The 20,753-nt window shown below is 45.5% G+C and overlaps 1 protein-coding gene across 1 annotated transcript in view; it reads left to right on the forward strand.

The window, feature by feature from the left end:
• Positions 1–20,398, forward strand: part of LOC311147386 (solute carrier family 2, facilitated glucose transporter member 1-like) — a 34,130-nt gene extending 13,732 nt beyond the window's left edge. Inside the window, exons 2-9 of the mRNA XM_084184082.1 lie at positions 7,087–7,247; positions 7,433–7,673; positions 7,995–8,157; positions 8,497–8,684; positions 8,890–8,994; positions 15,365–15,466; positions 15,582–15,785; positions 20,178–20,398. Coding sequence (XP_084040208.1) covers positions 7,087–7,247; positions 7,433–7,673; positions 7,995–8,157; positions 8,497–8,684; positions 8,890–8,994; positions 15,365–15,466; positions 15,582–15,785; positions 20,178–20,381 — 1,368 coding nt within the window. The 3' untranslated portion in view covers positions 20,382–20,398. The remainder of the gene's footprint in view (positions 1–7,086; positions 7,248–7,432; positions 7,674–7,994; positions 8,158–8,496; positions 8,685–8,889; positions 8,995–15,364; positions 15,467–15,581; positions 15,786–20,177) is intronic.
• Positions 20,399–20,753: the final 355 nt, after the last annotated feature.

Consider the following 20,753-nt stretch of genomic DNA (forward strand, 5'->3'; position numbering starts at 1 on the left):
GAGTGGGTGCGGCGCTCGGAGGAGACGTGGAACGCTGCACACGTCCATCTGCAGCGTGCCATACGTCGACAGAAGACGAGCGCCGACCTACACCGCAGTGAGGGGCCTGTGTACGCACCTGGAGATCGAGTCTGGCTCTCTGCCAGAAACCTGCCCCTCCGCCTGCCCTGTCGGAAACTGGGTCGGCGGTTTGTAGGGCCATTTAAAGTCCTGAGAAGGTTGAACGAGGTTTGTTATAGATTACAGTTGCCAGTGGAGTATAAATGTATTAACCCCTCGTTCCATGTGTCCCTTCTCAGGCCGGTGGTAGCAGGCCCGCTCCAAGAACATGAGATCTTGGAGACCCCCCCGCCCCCGTTGGACATCGAGGGGGCACCGGCGTACACCGTGAGATCCATCTTGGATTCTAGACGTCGGAGAGGGGGTCTTCAGTATCTAGTGGAGTGGGAGGGGTACGGTCCGGAGGAGCGGTGCTGGGTGCCGAGGAGAGACATCTTGGACCCGTCGCTCCTGACGGAATTCCATCGGGGGTATCCGACGCGCCCTGCGCCGCGGCCTCCGGGTCGTCCCCAAGGCCGGAGTCGGCGCGCGTCTGGAGCCGCGCGTCAAGGGGGGGGTACTGTCACGGTTTCGGCCGAGGCTGCCTCTCTCCCTTGTTCGGGCAGGCTTCGGCGTTCGTCGTCTCCGGAATTCTAGCTGCCACCGATTTATGTTTTCATGTTCGTTTGCTTTTGTCTGTTTGTGTCACACCTGTTTCTGTTTTACGTGATTAGTGTCCTATAAGTTTCTCGTTGTGTTTGTCTTGTGTTGTGTGTGATTGTTTTCGTCAGTGTAGTGTTTGCTCGGTTGAGCATATTTCTCTCCACTGCGCTGGAGCTCGTTTGCACTTGTTTCGTGCACTACTTATTTTGTCGCACCTGTTTGTGCGCATTTTGCCTACACGCCTTGGGCGTAGTTTAGCTGTTGGGCTTTGTTGCCCTGTTGCCTGTGTTTGGGTCGGAATACAGCTTTTGGAACCTACCGTCTGCGTCCTGCATCTGATTTCCTACACCACACCTACACACGCCCTGACAGCGTGGGTTAACATGCTTAAATGTCTTAATCACAGTCCTTGGTTGTGGGCCTCGTCAGTGGCACTGTGTTATCCTCAAAGCGGGCGAAGAAGGTGTTTAGCTTGTCTGGAAGCGAGACGTCGTCTGTAGACCCTGCCACATACGTCTTGTGTCTGAGCCGTTGAATTGCGTCTCTATATTGATGTTTTGCCAGTTTAATTGCCTTGCGGAGTGAGTAGCTACACTGTTTGTATTCTGCCATATTCCCAGTCACCTTGCCATGGTTGACTGCGGTGGTTTGCGCTTTCAGATTTGCGCGAATGCTGCCGTCTATCCACGGTTTCTGGTTAGGGTAGGTTTTAATAGTCACAGTGGGCACAACATCACCTATACACTTCCTGATAAACTCTGTCACCGTTTCAGTGTATATGTCTAAATTATTTTTGGAAACTACCCGGAACATATCCCAGTCTGCGTGATCGAAACAATCTTGAAGCGTGGATTCCGATTGGTCAGACCAGCTTTGAATAGTCCTTAGCACGGGTACTTCCTGTTTGAGTTTCTGCCTATAGGAAGGGAGAAGCAAAATGGAGTCGTGGTCAGATTTGCCGAAAGGAGGGCGGGGGAGGGCCTTATAACCATCCCGGAAGTTTGAATAGCAATGGTCGAGGATTTTAGCAGTGCGAGTACAACAGTCGAGATGTTGATAGAACTTCGGCAACCTAGTCCTCAAATTTGCTTTGTTAAAATCCCCGGCTACAATAAATGCAGCCTCAGGATATGTGGTTTCCAGTTTGCATAAGGTCCAGTGAAGTTCTTTGAGGGCCGTCGTGGTATCGGCTTGGGGGCGATATACACGGCCGTGACTATAACAGAAGATAATTCTCTTCGGAGATAATACGGTCAGCATTTGATTGTGAGATATTCTAGGTCGGGTGAACAGAAGGACTCAAGTTCCTCTATGTTACTACAATTACACCATGAGTCGTTAGTCATGAAACACACACCTCCGCCCTTCTGCTTCCCGGAGAGATATTTATTCCTGTCTGCGCGATGAACTGAGAACCCATCTGGCTGGACCAATTTCGACAGAATATCCCAAGAGAGCCATGTTTCCGTGAAACAGAGTATGTTACAGGCCTTGATGTCTCTCTGGAAAGAAATCCTTGCCCGTAGTTCATCAACTTTGTTAACCAAAGATTGAAGATTAGCGAGTAGAATACTTGGAAGCGGTGGGTGGTGTGCGCGCCTCCTAAGTCGGATCAGCAGGCTGCTCCGAGTGCCTCTCCTCCGCCGGCGATGTTTTGGGTCAGCCGCTGGAATCAGTTCAGTTGCCCTGGGGAGAGCAAACAAAGGATCTGCTTTGGAAAAGTCGTATTCCTGGTCGTAATGCTGGTGAGTTACCGCCACTCTGATATCCAATAGTTTTTCCAGGCTGTATGTAATGATGCAAAACACTTTCTGAGCTAATAATGTACAAAATAATATATAAAAAAAACAAAATACTGCAAAGTTTCCTAAGAGCTAGCCGCGAGGCCGCCATCTTCGTCGGCGCCAGGTTTCAGAGGACTTTTAAGCATTGAATACATGCAGGTTTGCCCTTTCAGTTTTGATTCACGCACTTAATGAGTGGAGGAGTTCCACCAACGGATTGTTATTTTTTCAATGAATCCCTTACGAAAAATTAATGCAGTCAGAGTCCAGTATAACTGCAGTATGCAGCAAATACTGCGTCCAAAATAACACCGTTTTTTTTTACTGCAGTAATTTTGCAGTGTAACTGCAGTTAGAATGCAGTATAACTGCAGTTCATCTGCAGTACACTGTAGTTATTCTGCAATTACTGCGTCCAAAATACCACAGTCGACTGCAGTTACTGAACTTTTACTGCAGTTTCAAAACTGCAATCTTTTTTTTGTAAGGGTTCAGATAGCCTACAGCCCACTTTAGGCCCACAAGTTAATTGCATTTATTTCAGTTTTCAAGAAGTAAAACGAACTGTCTGATAATCTACACATCAAAGAAAAGTGTCTTAGCTCAACAAAATTGTCTTTGGATAGGCTCAAATGCATAAACATCCTTACGAAAATAAATATTAAAGCCACACAATACAGGCTTTCAATGACTTCAAATGCCGGCATCAAACTGAAAGTACAGTAGGCCTATGCTACTATAGCCGGAACATAACAGTTTAGCAATGGGAATCTCACCTACTGTAAGGGCCATCCACACCAAAGACCATTACTATATTGACAAATGATACATAGCCTAGCTACAAAACGTGGGTAAGCATCCACACTGGAGGAAAGTTTATTGTTCTACAGTAGGCCTACATCTGTCAATCAACTGATGGCTCAAATCAGCTCATCAACTCAGTCAGGGAAACTCAAACAGTAGCCTATTATCGGTTTTCATACCTTTCATTATGTGACAATGGATAGGCTAATGGTTAGCCTACAGAATGTATTGGAATATAATCAAATAACAAGGGGCCTATTTCAACCATCAATGGCACTAGATTATCGCCAACTGATGTCTCGTTAACCCATCAACACTCGCTAAATTCACCCACACATCTAATCTCAATTGCAACCATTATTGGTCACCACATTACCGCTCCCTAAAAGATGTTGTCAGTGTTACCTTAGTCCTGTTTGGAACCAAAGTCTTTCAAGATATGTTCTGCCTCTGGTTGGTATTATCTTCTGAATTTAGTCATTTTTGAACAGTCTAAGGGCTATTTATCTATTTGACAAGCATTCCATACAATTGAAATAGATTATTTCCTCGTTTACCACAGCAAATCTACTGTGGCAATTTACCCAACACTTTGTATGAATGGAAACTAATGTTGCTGTACTATTATTATTTTATTTGTTTACTATTTATGTTATACATTAAATACAACTGTCTTTATAATAAACATGTCAAGACAATCAGTGGGATTGAGTTATTGTGCCAGAAGGGCGTGGGCCGGAATCGAACCCCCGGCGACACGCTATGGCTTATATGTGCATGCTGAAGGCAGCAGCCCTAACCACTGTACCACCCCAGGCCATGATTTAACTCAATTTTGACAGTTGATTTGTAATCTTAGGTTCACTAGTAGCCTTAAAATTAAAAAAAATTCAATAATATATACTGTAGATTTAAAAAATCACAAGGCTTCTTCGAATTTCCAGCTGTGCAAGAACAAATTTTACGACAAAGGTGTAAGTGACAGTCTGGCAGATATACTGGAGAGACTCTGGGACTGTATGGACTTTATACCAGCAGTTTCATGAGAAAGTTACTTGAGGTTTAACTGAAGCCTGCTCTGTAAATAAGAATGTGTATTACTGTGTGTGTGTGTGCGTGTACTTATATTTGTATGTGTGTGTGTGTGTGTGTTTATGTGTGTGTGTGTGTGTGTGTGTGTGTGTGTGTGTGTGTGTGTGTGTGTGTGTGTGAGGGTGTGTGTGTGTGTGTTTGTGTGTGTGAGTGTGTATGCATATGTGTGTGTGTGCATGTGTGTCTGTGTGATTTGGGAGGTTTAAGGCCATCGATGAATCCTGGAGCCTCTTCAGGACACATGAGCACTGTAAATAGCCATGTAGATTAAGATTACGTCAGTCTAAAGTTGTGTAGGCCAGTGAGGTAGCTGCTAGTGGATCAAGTATCTTTGATACTTTGTCATGCAAGGCTTGTAGTCACCTCCACGGTCTGCGGTGGAACATCACCATCTATTATAGTGAATTAAGGTTGCAAAATTCCATTACCTTTCCCAAAATTACCAGGTTTTCCTGAGATCCCTGTTGGAGGATTCCCGGATTTCAATCGTATTCCAGGAAGCCTCCAACTGGACATTTTGGGAAAGGTTTACCATTGCAATCATTCCACTTGCGGTGTGTCCATTACACGTGGCAGAGGTAATGAGGATTATTGTCAGGTTTACAGGATTAAAGTGAAGGCTAGAAGAGTTGTGCAACTAACAATAACAAAGAGATAATTCACGCTGACTGCTCTGGTTTATGGCGCATTTACCTCACATCTCCTTCAAAGTACACTTCAACCAAAAACTAGTATCACCACATAAAAATGTTGTGGGGTATAAGTCAAAGTCAGGTAAAAAAAATAATGTGCTCACATCCAACAAACCGCTGCAGGGGGCAAATGGTGATGCCATAGGAAAAATATGTTTTCCATAGTCAGAGACCCAGGGCATATTCTTTGGAGGGCAATAAACTCTGCCTGACTCATACCTGTATCAATGACACCCTGAATTATGTTTGTCAACATGTAGTCCTGTAATGAACGATCTTGCGTCCTGAATCTCTGCCCCCCTCTGCTGGTCAAAAGCTGGCTTCTGTAAGAATGTTTCTATTTACCTATGTTAAGCTTTTTAGAATACGGCCGAATACGGAGTGGATGCGGATCCGAACTTTTCTGGACCCCTCTTCCCGACAGTAAAGGTCCTGAAAGTTCTGCGCATGTGCGGGATTTTCTGCTTTACACACAGTCTCTGCTCTACTCATAGAGAACAGGCTACTCTGGCAAATGTTGCTCGTTTAATAAAGTTAGATGAAAGCTGAATCAATGTTTGCAAGATCACATAATGATAGTATTCTTCATAACAGAATAGAATAAATAACATTACTGTTAATGTTGGTTATGAGATTTTAGGATGGTCGCATTTTCTCATGTGGCTCAAACTCAACAGCGTGCGCTACTAGGCAAAATATGTGCTTTGATTTAAACTAAACACAGGTTGGCTATGCTACAGTTTGTTAACACCATCTGCTCTAAAATTCACTCACTGTATATCATTCAGAACAAAGCTGCAGGCTAGCCTACTTCGAAACAACACTGTGTAACTCTAGACGATCTAAATTCGTATCCCGATTAAACTGATTGATCAAATGGTTGGTATGCAGATGCATTGGGGGGTTTCATTAGCCAATAAAGAGGCATTGGCTTAATCGGCTTAATCTACCAACCAATCATCTCCCACAACACTTTCCGGCTAACCTTCCCCGTACACTAGCACACCACAAGCACAGAGCCACGCCTCGCATTCGTGTGATTCAATACAATTACATAATGATAAATGCTTTACTCAGTAGGTCACTCACATAGAATTCTATGGTCACTCCTACTAAGGCCAACTTTGAGTGTTTGATATCCCAGGCTTATATGCGCTGTGCGCTATAGCCTAGGGATGAGGTTACATACAGTAACTGGTATCGTAGCGTCTGAGATGACTAACTAGGAACTTTGTTCCGGTACACAGATGTTTCGTCACTGATCATTTGGATAAATCATGATTTCGCAGGTGTTCGCATCTTTCCAATTTCGGAAGGGGCGGGGACATTTAGGCCATATGTTTTGCCTGTAACTTGCAAAGAGAGAGGGGTGGAGATAAGGCCCCGCTTCCGCTCCTCGTTCAAGTATTTTTTCTAACACTTCTCGGCGCAGAATTGAATCGAGCATCTGACGCAGTTAGTTCTGGGATTCCGAGACTACAATATCTATAATTTCACTGTGTGGTTGGTAATTCACTATGAAGTGAATTGTCACTGTATGTATGTATGATAATGATATTATTTAAAGGGGCAATCTGCAGTTGCTACAGATTTTTTTTTTACTTATAAGTGAATGATATGTACCCATTGATTCTTGAAGAATATAACTTATAAATGCCTCATGAGCTTAGTTCAACTGTCGTACCCCATCAGAACCCAAAATATAAGTTTGTTTTACTTTTTACTGTTTTTAAACAAAGTAAATGTACAAAAAATACTAGCTATATAGCTTCGATACAGGGTTGAAACTATATTTTTGATATCATGGATTTTCAGTCATTGCATCCATAACTCTGTCTATGAATTTGAGGGTGGTTACATTTATCCAGCCCCATCCCTCAGCTTTTTACCGGGGAGTATGCTTTGTTATTGTTTCAACTGCTGATTGCCGCATTAACGTCTCCATCAACCTTCAACGATGAATATAGTTCATGTATGTTCTTCATGTTGTGATATGTTGTATTGTACCTTAGATTATCGAGGGCTTTTTGAATGACACATGGAACAACAGGTACTCTGAACCCATCCCTGACACATCCCTGACCACCCTGTGGTCCATCTCCGTGGCCATCTTCTCTGTCGGCGGCATCTTCGGCTCCTTCTCCGTGGGCCTCTTTGTCAACCGCCTGGGCAGGTAAATCTGCTGTATTAGTGTTATATTTTAGGCTGGACTTTATGTTAAAAGGGTGTAGTAATCATGGGTCATTTGTGTTTGTTGTGCTGTCCTGTGCACCTCAACAACAGTATGGCATTTTTGTGCCTTTAGGAAGTGAAGAAGCCAGCCATAATATTAAACTGACCTCTGTAAATGATTTGCAGGAGGAACTCGATGCTCATCGCCAATGTGCTAGCGTTCATCGCCGCCGGGTTCATGGGCTTCTCCAAGCTGGCGGCATCGTGGGAAATGCTGATCATCGGCCGCTTCATCGTGGGGCTTTACTCCGGCCTGTCCACTGGCTTCGTGCCCATATACGTGGGGGAGATCGCGCCCACCTCGCTCCGTGGGGCGCTGGGCACTCTGCACCAGCTGGGCATCGTCACTGGAATCCTCATGGCACAGGTAGGCACTGTCCGTCGGGTGACTTTCAGTTTCACCTGATCTGATGTCAGCGATTACTAGAGAGGACAATCCAAATGTGGCACAGGACAACTGGACAAAAATAGCAATGACAAGAAGACAAATGTTCAAGGAATATCTGCTGCTCTCAGGTGTGATCTTTTAGTAATATTTTTCAAAGCTAGTGATACAGCACAATCATCTTGACAGGTATATTCTTTTCACCAACATACAGTACCCAAGTAACCTCACCACAGTGTATTTCCATGGTAGTTTAACTTTCATTAACAGTGTTACAGTGTACGTACAAATTGTTACTTACAGGTGTTTGGGATGGAGTCGATCATGGGGAACTCCACCATGTGGCCCTTCCTGCTGGGCTTCACTTTCATCCCGGCTGTGTTGCAGTGTATCCTGCTGCCCTTCTGCCCTGAGAGCCCTCGCTTCCTCCTCATCAACCGCAACGAGGAGCTCAAGGCCAGGGAAGGTAAGCCTCTGACCAACTACTGCTACACCCTCACTCCCTCAAACATGGAACCCTCCCGGCTGAGGACCTATTCCTATGGAGAGCAGGAGAGCTCCTGGGTGTGTAGGCTTTTGTTCCAGCCCTGCTCTAACACACCATTCAACTAATCAAGGTCCCGACGAGCAGCTTATTAGTCAAATCTGGGGGTGTTCGAGTAGGGCTGGAACAAACGCCTGCACATCCAGTAGCTCTCCAGGAGGAGGGTCGGCCACCCGTCATGCATCATGGTACCAGTTGAATGCATCATGGTACCAGTTGAATACCAGCTGAGTCCTGAGTCTGCCGTGTATTTGCCTGCAGTGCTGGAGAAGCTGCGAGGCACTGAGGAGGTGGGCGCCGACATGCAGGAGATGAAGGAGGAGGCCAGGCAGATGATGAGGGAGAAGAAGGTGACCATCCTGGAGCTGTTCCGCTCGCCACTCTACCGCCAGCCCATCTTCATCGCCATCATGCTCCAGCTCTCCCAGCAGCTGTCTGGCATCAACGCTGTGAGTGTGGGACACTCTGGGGGACACACACTAACTTGTGAATATACATGTATGCACACACACATGCTAACTCATGCACACACACACACATGCTAACTCATGCACACGCACGCACACACACACACACACACACACACACACACACACACACACACACACACACTTCAAACTACATGATGCACTAAATTATTACCTTTTTGTGCAGGTTTTCTACTACTCCACCAGGATCTTTGAGAAGGCGGGGGTCTCTCAGCCAGTCTATGCTACCATTGGGGCTGGAGTAGTCAATACAGCCTTCACTGTTGTGTCTGTAAGTCAGAAAAACACTGTAGAACATCCATAAACACCCATAAACATCCATAAACACCCATACAATATATTTAATTTCACATCAAATGTATTTCAAATACATGTACAGTGGGGAGAACAAGTATTTGATACACTGCCGATTTTGCAGGTTTTCCTAATTACAAAGCATGTAGAGGTCTGTAATTTTTATCATAGGTACACTTAAACTGTGAGAGACGGAATCTAAAACAAAATTCCAGAAAATCACATTGTATGATTTTTAAGTAATTAATGTGCATTTTATTGCATGACATAAGTATTTGATACATCAGAAAAGCAGAACTTAATATTTGGTACAGAAACCTTTGTTTGCAATTACAGAGATCATACGTTTCCTGTAGGTCTTGACCAGGTTTGCACACACTGCAGCAGGGATTTTGGCCCACTCCTCCATACAGACCTTCTCCAGATACTTCAGGTTTCGGGGCTGTCGCTGGGCAATACGGACTTTCAGCTCCCTCCAAAGATGTTCTATTGGGTTCAGGTCTGGAGACTGGCTAGGCCACTCCAGGACCTTGAGATGCTTCTTACGGAGCCATACCTTAGTTGCCCTGGCTGTGTGTTTCGGGTCGTTGTCATGCTGGAAGACCCAGCCACGACCCATCTTCAATGCTCTTACTGAGGGAAGGAGGTTGTTGGCCAAGATCTCGCGATACATGGCCCCATCCATCCTCCCCTCAATATGGTGCAGTCGTCCTGTCCCCTTTGCAGAAAAGCATCCCCAAATAATGATGTTTCCACCTCCATGCTTCACGGTTGGGATGGTGTTCTTGGGGTTGTACTCATCCTTCTTCTTCCTCCAAACACGGCGAGTGGAGTTTAGACCAAAAAGCTCTATTTTTGTCTCATCAGACCACATGACCTTCTCCCATTCCTCCTCTGGATCATCCAGATGGTCATTGGCAAACTTCAGACGGGCCTGGACATGCGCTGGCTTGAGCAGTGGGACCTTGCGTGCGCTGCAGGATTTTAATCCATGACGGCATAGTGTGTTACTAATGGTTTTCTTTGAGACTGTGGTCCCAGCTCCCTTCAGGTCATTGACCAGGTCCTGCCGTGTAGTTCTGGGCTGATCCCTCACCTTCCTCATGATCATTGATGCCCCACGAGGTGAGGTCTTGCATGGAGCCCCAGACCAAGGGTGATTGACCGTCATCTTGAACTTCTTCCATTTTCTAATAATTGCGCCAACAGTTATTGCCTTCTCACCAAGCTGCTTGCCTATTGTCCTGTAGCCCATCCCAGCCTTGTGCAGGTCTACAATTTTATCCCTGATGTCCTTACACAGCTCTCTGGTCTTGGCCATTGTGGAGAAGTTGGAGTCTGTTTGATTGAGTATGTGGACAGGTGTCTTTTATACAAGTAACGAGTTCAAACAGGTGCAGGTAATACAGGTAATGAGTGGAGAACAGGAGGGCTTCTGAAAGAAAAACTAACAGGTCAGTGAGAGCCGGAATTCTTAATGGTTGGTAGGTGATCAAATACTTATGTCATGCAATAAAATGCAAATTAATTACTTAAAAATCATACAATGTGATTTTCTGGAGTTTTGTTTTAGATTCCGTCTCTCACAGTTGAAGTGTACCTATGATAAAAATTACAGACCTCTACATGCTTTGTAAGTAGGAAAACCTGCAAAATCGGCAGTGTATCAAATACTTGTTCTCCCCACTGTACATACATTTGTATCTTTGCTAAAAATGCATGTAATGCCTTAAATGTATTCCAGAGATGCATATACAGTACATACATTTCCATCTTTGCTCAAAGGCATGTAATGGCTGAGAATTCCAGAAATGCATGGCTATGACATCTAGTCTACAGGGTGGCCAAAGTGGTTCCTAATTCACCATATGACATAATTTGGCCCTACAGAGGATTCTTTAATTACTATTTTTACACAAAATGTTGGTATTGATATAATTTTAACATTCTGTCATGAAGAGTGCATGTTCAACTTCATAAAAAACTAGTTTTCCCATCTCAAGAGGTTAAATATAAAATGTAAAAGACTATAGCCTCTCTTCAGCTTAATTAAATAATGAAAAAATCACTACATGATTTTAAATTTAAATGTATTTTAGTGCTTTTGGTATGCTTTTGATATGTATCAAGTAAAATAAAAATATTTTTTTACCAAATATATTGTAGCTGCGGCAGCCTATTAGAGGATCTGGAGGCGTGGCTTATTGGAGGCGAAGCCTTTGTTTGCTCTTGTTGGGCCACCCATGGGAGAACGTGTCATGCATGTCCATTGTTATGTTAATGTTGGTTAAAGTTTTACACTGTCAGTTCTGTGGTCTGAATGAGAGTGTTATAAGTGCATGTGATACCATTAAAACAGTCACCATTTCATTGCGATATGATTTGGCAAATTCTTTGGATTTGCAATACATTTCAACAAAAACATACTGTGTTTCTTACAAATACAATCAAATGTAATATAATTCAGAAGACATTAACAAAATCATTTAAAAATATATTTACTATCAATAAATACATGTGGAAATATATTCTAAAATACATTGTTTAATGTATTTCAGAATGTATTTTAAAATACATTAAATACATTTTCCGATGCATTTAACATACACTGAGTGTACAAAACATTAAGGACACCTTCCTAATATTGAATTGTATATGTGTGCCATTCAGAGGGTGAATGGGCAAGACAAAAGATTTAAGTGCTTTTGAACGGGGTATGGTAGTAGGTGCCAGGCGCACTGGTTTGATTGTGTCAAGAACTGCAATGCTGCTGGATTTTTCATGCTCAACAGTTTCCCGTGTGTATCAAGAATGGTCCACCACCCAAAGGACATCCAGCCAACTTGATACAACTGTGGGAAGCATTGGAGTCAACATGGGCCAGCATCCCTCTGGAACGCTTTCGACACCTTGTAGAGTCCATACCCCGATGAATTGAGACTGTCCTGAGGGCAAAAGGGGGTGCAACTGAAGTCAATATTAGGAAGGTGTTCTTAATGCTTTGTACACTCAGTGTATATTGTGAAATACAGTACCAGTCAAAGTTTGGACACACCAACTCATTCCAGGGTTTTTCTTTATTTTTACTATTTTCTACATTGTAGAATAATAGTGAAGACATCAAAACTATGAAATAACACATATGGAATCATGTAGTAACAAAAAAAGTGTTAAACAAATCAAAATATATTTTATATTTGAGATTCTTTAAAGTAGCCACCCTTTGCCTTGATGACAGCTTTGCACACTGTTGGCATTCTCTCAACCAGCTTCATGAGGTAGTCACCTGGAATGCATTTCAATTAACAGGTGTGCTTTGTTAAAAGTTAATTTGTGGAATTTCTTTCCTTCTTAATGCGTTTGAGCCAATCAGTTGTGTTGTGACAAGGTAGGGGTGGTATACAGAAGTCATATTATGGCAAGAACAGCTCAAATAAGCAAAGAGAAACAACAGTCCATCATTACTTTGAGACATTAAGGTCAGTCAATCCGGAACATTTCAAGAACTTTGAACGTTTCTTCAGGTGCAGTCATAAAAACCATCAAGCACTATGATGAAACTGGCTCTCATGAGGACCACCACAGGAAAGGAAGACCCAGACTTACCTCTGCTGCAGAGGATAAGTTAATTAGAGTTAACTGCACCTCAGATTGCAGCCCAAATAAATGCTTCACAGAGTTCAAGTAACAGACACATCTCAACATCAACTGTTCAGAGGAGACTGCGTGAATCAGGCCTTCATGGTCGAATTGCTGCAAAGAAACCACTACTAAAGGACACCAATAAGAAGAAGAGACTTGCTCAGGCCAAGAAACATGAGCAATGGACATTAGACCGGTGGAAATCTGTCCTTTGGTCTGAACAGTCCAAATTTGAGATTTTTGGTTACAACCGCTGTGTCTTTGTTAGACGCAGAGTAGGTGAATGGATGATCTCCGCATGTGTGGTTCCCACGTGAAGCATGGAGGAAGAGGTGTGATTGTGTGGGGGTGCTTTGCTGGTGACACTGTCAGTGATTTATTTAGAATTCAAAGCACACTTAACCAGCATGGCTACCACAGCATTCTGCAGCGATAAGCCATCCCATCTGGTTTGCGCTTAGTGGGACTTACATTTGTTTTTCAACAGGACAATGACCCGAAACACTCCTCCAGGCTGTGTAAGGGCTATTTTACCAAGAAGGAGAGTGATGGAGTGCTGCATCAGATGACCTGGCCTCCACAATCACCCGACCTCAACCCAATTGAGATGGTTTGGGATGAGTTGGACCGCAGAGTGAAGGAAAAGCAGCCAACAAGTGCTCTGCATATGTGGGAACTCCTTCAAGACTGTTGGAAAAGCATTTGTTTAACATTTTTTGCATATGTGTTATTTCATAGTTCTGATGTCTTCACTATTATTCTACAATGTAGAAAATAGTAAAAATAAAGAAAAACCCTTGAATGAGTACAGTGAGGGAAAAAAGTATTTGATCCCCTGCTGATTTTGTACGTTTGCCCACTGACAAAGACATGATCAGTCTATAATTTTAATGGTAGGTTTATTTGAACAGTGAGAGACAGAATAACAACAAAAAAATCCAGAAAAACGCATGTCAAAAATGTTATAAATTGATTTGCATTTTAATTAGGGAAATAAGTATTTGACCCCTCTGCAAAACATTACTTAGTACTTGGTGGCAAAACCCTTGTTGGCAATCACAGAGGTCAGAGGTTTCTTGTAGATGGCCACCAGGTTTGCAAACATCTCAGGAGGGATTTTGTTCCACTCCTCTTTGCAGATCTTCTCCAAGTCATTAAGGTTTCGAGGCTGACGTTTGGCAACTCGAACCTTCAGCTCCCTCCACAGATTTTCTATGGGATTAAGGTCTGGAGACTGGCTAGGCCACTCCAGGACATTAATGTGCTTCTTCTTGAGCCGCTCCTTTGTTGCCTTGGCCGTGTGTTTTGGGTCATTGTCACGACCCATTTTCAATGCCCTGGCTGAGGGAAGTAGGTTCTCACCCAAGATTTGACGGTACATGGCCCCGTCCATCGTCCCTTTGATGCGGTGAAGTTGTCCTGTCTCCTTAGCAGAAAACCACCCCCAAAGCATAATGTTTTCACCTCCATGTTTGACGGTGGGGATGGTGTTCTTGGGGTCATAGGCAGCATTCCTCCTCCTCTAAACATGGCGAGTTGAGTTGATGCCAAAGAGCTTGATTTTGGTCTCATCTGACCACAACACTTTCACCCAGTTCTCCTCTGAATCATTCAGATGTTCATTGGAAAACTTCAGATGGCCCTGTATATGTGCTTTCTTGAGCAGAGGGACCTTGCGGGCGCTGCAGGATTTCAGTCCTTCACAGCGTAGTGTGTTACCAATTGTTTTCTTGGTGACTATGGTCCCAGCTGCCTTGAGATCATTGAGAAGATCCTCCCGTGTAGTTCTGGGCTGATTCCTCACCGTTCTCATGATCATTGCAACTCCACGAGGTGAGATCTTGCATGGAGCCCCAGGCCAAGGGAGATTGACAGTTATTTTGTGTTTCTTCCATTTGCGAATAATCGCACCAACTGTTGTCACCTTCTCACCAAGCTGCTTGGCGATGGTCTTGTAGCCCATTCCAGCCTTGTGTAGGTTTACAATATTGTCCCTGACATCCTTGGAGAGCTCTTTGGTCTTGGCCATGGTGGAGAGTTTGGAATCTGATTAATTGATTGCTTCTGTGGACAGGTGTCTTTTATACAGGTAACAAACTGAGATTAGGAGCACTCCCTTTAAGAGTGTGCTCCTAATCTCAGATCATTACCTGTTTAAAAGACACCTGGGAGTCAGAAATCTTTCTGATTGAGAGGGGGTCAAATACTTATTTCCCTCATTAAAATGCAAATCAATTTATAACATTTTTGACATGCATTTGACTGGATTTTTTTGTTGTTATTCTGTCTCTCACTGTTCAAATAAACCTACCATTAAAATTATAGACTGATCATTTCTTTGTCAGTGGGCAAACGTACAAAATCAACAGGGGATCAAATACTTTTCTCCCTCACTGTAGGTGTGCCCAAACATTTGTCTGGTACTGTACATTTTACATACATTTATATATACATTCTAAATACATTCCGTAATATGTTGGAATGTATTTAAAATGTGTTAAATATAAATTTAAAAATTTAACATTATTTGACCAATCTTAATTATTTAATATGTATCCCAAAAAAGGTATCAAACAATATATTGTAAATGTTTTTTTTTCCTTATGTGTAAAATGAAACAGACTAATGTGGCTTGGAAATGTATCCACTCCCCAACCCCCACTAACACCACCATTCTACTCCTCTTCCTCGCTCTCTTTATATAGCTATTCATTGTGGAGCGTGCTGGGAGAAGATCCCTTCACCTCACTGGGTTACTGGGGATGGCATTCTCAGCGGTCCTGATGACAGTTGCCATGGCACTGCTGGTATGTATAATGGTGTACTAAAAGAACATAAAAAACATAACTGGATATGCTTATATCATCTTTCATGTACACGACTACTTCAGCCAGCCTCCTCTACTGATGTGTCTTGCCTTAGGACCAGCTGCCATGGATGTCGTACGTTAGCATTGTGGCCATCTTCAGCTTCGTGGCCTTCTTTGAGATCGGCCCAGGCCCCATCCCATGGTTCATTGTGGCTGAGCTCTTCAGCCAAGGTCCACGGCCCTCTGCCTTTGCCGTGGCTGGATTCTCCAACTGGTCAGCTAACTTTATAGTGGGCATGACCTTCCAATACGTTGAGGTAAGGAGACATAACAGTGCCTTGCAAAAGTATTCATCCCCATTGGCGTTTTTCCTATTTTGTTGCATTACAACCTGTAATTGTAATGGATTTTTATTTGGATTTCATGTAATGGACATACACAAAATAGTCAATATTGGTGAAGTGAAATGAAAAACATAACTTGTTTCAGAAAATTCTAAAAAATACATAACGGAAAAGTGGTGCGTGCATATGTATTCACCCCCTTTGCTATGAAGCCCCTAAATAAGATCTGGTGCAACCAATTACCTTCAGAAGTCACATAATTAGTTAAATAAAGTCCACTTGTGTGCAATCTAAGTGTCACATGATCTGTCACATGATCTCAGTATATATATACCTGTTCTGAAAGGCATCAGAGTCTGCAACACCACTAAGCAAGGGGAACCACTGAGCAAGCTGTCACGCCCTGGCTCTGGGGACTCTTAAATGTTGAGCCAGGGTGTGTAGGTTCTATGTTATATTTTCTATGTTGATGTTCTAGATCGTTTAGATCTATGTTGGCCAGGGTGGTTCCCAATCAGAGGCAGCTGTATCTCGTTGTCTCTGATTGGGGACCATACTTAGGCAGCCTGTTTGGCACTAGTCGGTGTGGGATCTTGTTCCGTATAGGTTTGTTTTGTGTAACCTTAAGACTTCACATATCGTTTGTTTGTTGTTTTGTCGTGTTCAGTACTTAAATAAATATGTACGCTTATCACGCTGCGCCTTGGTTCGACCAGTCATTAAACGATCGTGACAGAAGATCCCACCAAATGAGGACCAAGCAGCGTGTCCAGGAACAGACAGCCTGGACCTGGGAGGAGATCCTGGACGGGAAGGGATCCTGGACTTGGGAGGAGATTCAGGCCGGAATGGATCGCCGTCCTTGGGAGGAGACTGTGGAGGCGCGCTATAGAGAGGAGCAGCGGCAACGCAGAGGGTACCGGCCGAGGAGGAAGCCCGAGAGACAGCCCCAATAAAAAAAATTTGGGGGGCTAAAAGGGTGGTTGGCGGAGCCTAGTGTTAGAGCAGAGCCAACTCCCCGTACTCAGGCTAGGAAGCGTGTGACTGGGCAGGCTCCGTGTTATGCGGAGCCACGTACTGTGCCGCGAGTGTTCCGGCACAGTCCTGTACGTCCTGTGCTAGCACCACGCACGTGTCGTGCAAAGATGGGCATTCAGCCAGGACGGGGTGTGCCGGCTCAACGCTCGTGGTCTCCAGTACGCCTCCTCGGTCCCGTATATCCTGCGCCGGTGCCACATGCTGTAGCGCCAGTACGAGTGCACAGCCCCGTACGTCCTGTGCTGATGCCTCACACATATTGTGTGGAAGTAGGCATTCAGCCAGGACGGGTTGTGTCAGCTCCAGACCTCCAGTCCGCCTCCACAGTCCGGCCCGGCCCGTTCCTGCTCCCCGCACCAAGCCAGTGGTGCGTGTACCCAGTCCAGCCCGGCCTGTTCCTGCTCCCTGCACCAAGCCAGTGGTGCGTGTTCCCAGTCCAGCCCGGCCTGTTCCTGTCCCTCGCACCAAGCCAGTGGTGCGCGTCGCCAGCCCGGTCCGGCCTGTTCCTGCCCCTCGCACCAAGCCAGTGGTGCGCGTCACCAGCCCGGTCCGGCCTGTTCCTGCTCCCCGCACCAAGCCAGTGGTGCGTGTTCCCAATCCAGCCCGGCCTGTTCCTGTCCCTCGCACCAAGCCAGTGGTGCACGTCACCAGCCCGGTCCGGCCTGTTCCTGCTCCCCGCACCAAGCCAGTGGTGCGTGTTCCCAGTCCAGCCCGGCCTGTTCCTGTCCCTCGCACCAAGCCAGTGGTGCACGTTGCCAGCCCGGTCCGGCCCGTTCCTGCTCCCCGCACCAAGCCAGTGGTGCGCGTCGTCAGCCCGGTCCGGCCCGTTCCTGCTCCCCGCACCAAGCCAGTGGTGCGCGTCGTCAGCCCGGTCCGGCCCGTTCCTGCTCCCCACACCAAGCCAGTGGTGCGCGTCGTCAGCCCGGTGCGGCCCGTTCCTGCTCCCCGCACCAAGCCAGTGGTGCGCGTCGTTAGCCCGGTCTGGCCCGTTCCTGGTCCCCGCACCAAGCCAGTGGTGCGCGTCGTTAGCCCGGTCCGGCCCGTTCCTGCTCCCCGCACCAAGCCAGTGGTGCGCGTCGTCAGCCCGGTGCGGCCCGTTCCTGCTCCCGGCTTGGTGCGCGTCGTTAGCCCGGTCCGGCCCGCTCCTGCACCCCGCACCAAGCCAGTGGTGCGCGTCGTCAGCCCGGTCCGGCCCGCTCCTGCTCCCCGCACCAAGCCAGTGGTGCGTGTGTCTAGTCCGGCACGGCCCGTGCCTGTTCCACCGGTGCCTGGTCCGGCACCGGTCAGCTGCTCCACTCCGGAGCCAGAGCAATCCGCTCCACCGGGGTCCGGTCCAACTCCTGTCAGCGGATCCACTCCGGAGCCAGAGCAATCCGCTCCACCGGTGCCCAGTCCAGCTCCGGCCAGCGGCTCCAGTCCGGAGCCTGTACAGATCGATCAACCGTCGTCGGTGCCAGACCAGACCAGGGGCGCAACGGGGAGGTGGAGAGAAAGTGGTGGTCACGCCCGGAGCCGGATCCACCTCCGAGGCGGAATGCCCACCCGGCCCCTACCCTGTTGTGTTTGTGTGGCGCGGTCGCAGTCCACGCCTTTGGGGGGGGGGGGGTACTGTCACGCCCTGGCTCTGGGGACTCTTAAATGTTGAGCCAGGGTGTGTAGGTTCTATGTTATATTTTCTATGTTGATGTTCTAGATCGTTTAGATCTATGTTGGCCAGGGTGGTTCCCAATCAGAGGCAGCTGTATCTCGTTGTCTCTGATTGGGGACAATACTTAGGCAGCCTGTTTGGCACTAGTCGGTGTGGGATCTTGTTCCGTATAGGTTTGTTTTGTGTAACCTTAAGACTTCACGTATCGTTTGTTTGTTGTTTTGTCGTGTTCAGTACTTAAATAAATATGTATGCTTATCACGCTGCGCCTTGGTTCGACCAGTCATTAAACGATCGTGACACAAGCGGCACCATGAAGACCAAGGAGCTCTCCAAACAGGTCAGGGACAAAGTTGTGGAGAAGTACAGATCAGGGTTGGGTTATAAAAAAATATCAGAAACTTTGAACATCCCACGGAGCACCATTAAATCCATTATTAAAAAATTGAAAGAACAAACCTGCCTAGAGAGGGCCGCCCACCAAAACTCACGGACCAGGCAAGGAGGGCATTAATCAGAGAGGCAACAAAGAGACCAAAGATAACCCTGAAGGAGCTGCAAAGCTCCACAGTGGAGATTGGAGTATCTGTCCATAGGACCACTTTAAGCCGTACACTCCACAGAGCTGGGCTTTACGGATGAGTGGCCAGAAAAAAGCCATTGCTTAAAGAAAGAAATAAGCAAACAGGTTTGGTGTTCGCCAAAAGGCATGTGAAAGAGTCCCCAAACATATGGAAGAAAGTACTCTGGTCAGATGAGACAAAAATTGAGCTTTTTGGCCATTAAGGAAAACGCTATGTCTGGCGCAAACCCAGCACCTCTCATCTCCCCGAGAACACCATCCCCACAGTGAAGCATGGTGGTGGCAGCATCATGCTGTGGGGATGTTTTTCATCGGCAGGGACTGGGAAACTGGTCAGAATTGAAGGAATGATGGATGGCACTAAATACAGGGAAATTCTTGAGGGAAACCTGTTTCAGTCTTCCAGAGATTTGAGACTGGGACAGATGTTCACCTTCCAGCAGGACAATGCCCCTAAGCATACTGCTAAAGCAACACTCGAGTGGTTTAAGGGGAAACATTTAAATGTCTTGGAATGGCCTTGTCAAAGACCTCAATCCAATTGAGAATCTGTGGTATGACTTAAAGATTGCTGTACACCAGCGGAACCCATCCAACATGAAGGAGCTGGAGCAGTTTTGCCGTGAAGAATGGGCAAAAATCCCAGTGGCTAGAAGTGCCAAGCTTATAGAGACATACCCCAAGAGACTTGCAGCTGTAATTGCTGCAAAAGGTGGCTCTACAAAGTATTGACTTTGGGGGGGGTGAATAGTTATGCACGCTCAAGTTTTCTGTTTTTTGGTGTTATTTCTTGTTTGTTTCACAATAAAAAATATTTTGCATCTTCAAAGTGGTAGGCATGTTGTGTAAATCAAATAATACAACCCCCCAAAAAATCCATTTTAATTCCAGGTTGTAAGGCATCAAAATAGGAAAAATGCCAAGGGGGGTGAATACTTTCGCAAGCCACTGTATTGCCTTAATGTATATGAATTAATATACATTGACAGTATATATTATTATATATATTATATAGTTCTATAATAGCACTTACTTATGACTTCCACTTTCAAATTTTAAATGTAAAAATAATGTAACTTTTCTGTATTCTCTGTAGCAACTGTGTGGCCCCTACGTCTTCATCATCTTCACCGTGCTGCTGCTGGGCTTCTTCATCTTCACCTACTTCATGGTGCCCGAAACCAAGGGACGGTCATTTGACGAAATCGCCGCTGGCTTCCGCCATGATGCCGGACAAGCGGGGGAGAAGTACACGCATGACGAGATGAACAGCCTGGGGGGAGCCGACTCCCAACTCTAAGCCCTCCGACAACACCGATACATACTCACATACATAGATTTGACTATTTAAAACACTATAGAACCACACATTTGGATAATGCATTTAAAATCATTGAGCATGACACAAAAAAAGTTTAAAGATGTATTTCCATTATGGTCCTCTTTAAATAAATTGTTCCAAAATTTACAAACATAAACATACTAGGCATACTTGGCTTACACATATAGCTAACACATAACAAATCAAAGGATAGGAGACATTGTCGTAGTCATAGAGCAGGACTCCCTCAACAGATCAGCGATCTCAGGCTCCTAAACTGAGTTAGATGATGGTTTGATGATGGTGATGCCAGATGATGGTGACGCAGTTGATGCCAGATGATGGTGATGC

This window comes from Coregonus lavaretus (genome assembly GCF_964263955.1).
Source record: "Coregonus lavaretus genome assembly, chromosome: 20".
Taxonomy (NCBI): domain Eukaryota; kingdom Metazoa; phylum Chordata; class Actinopteri; order Salmoniformes; family Salmonidae; genus Coregonus; species Coregonus lavaretus.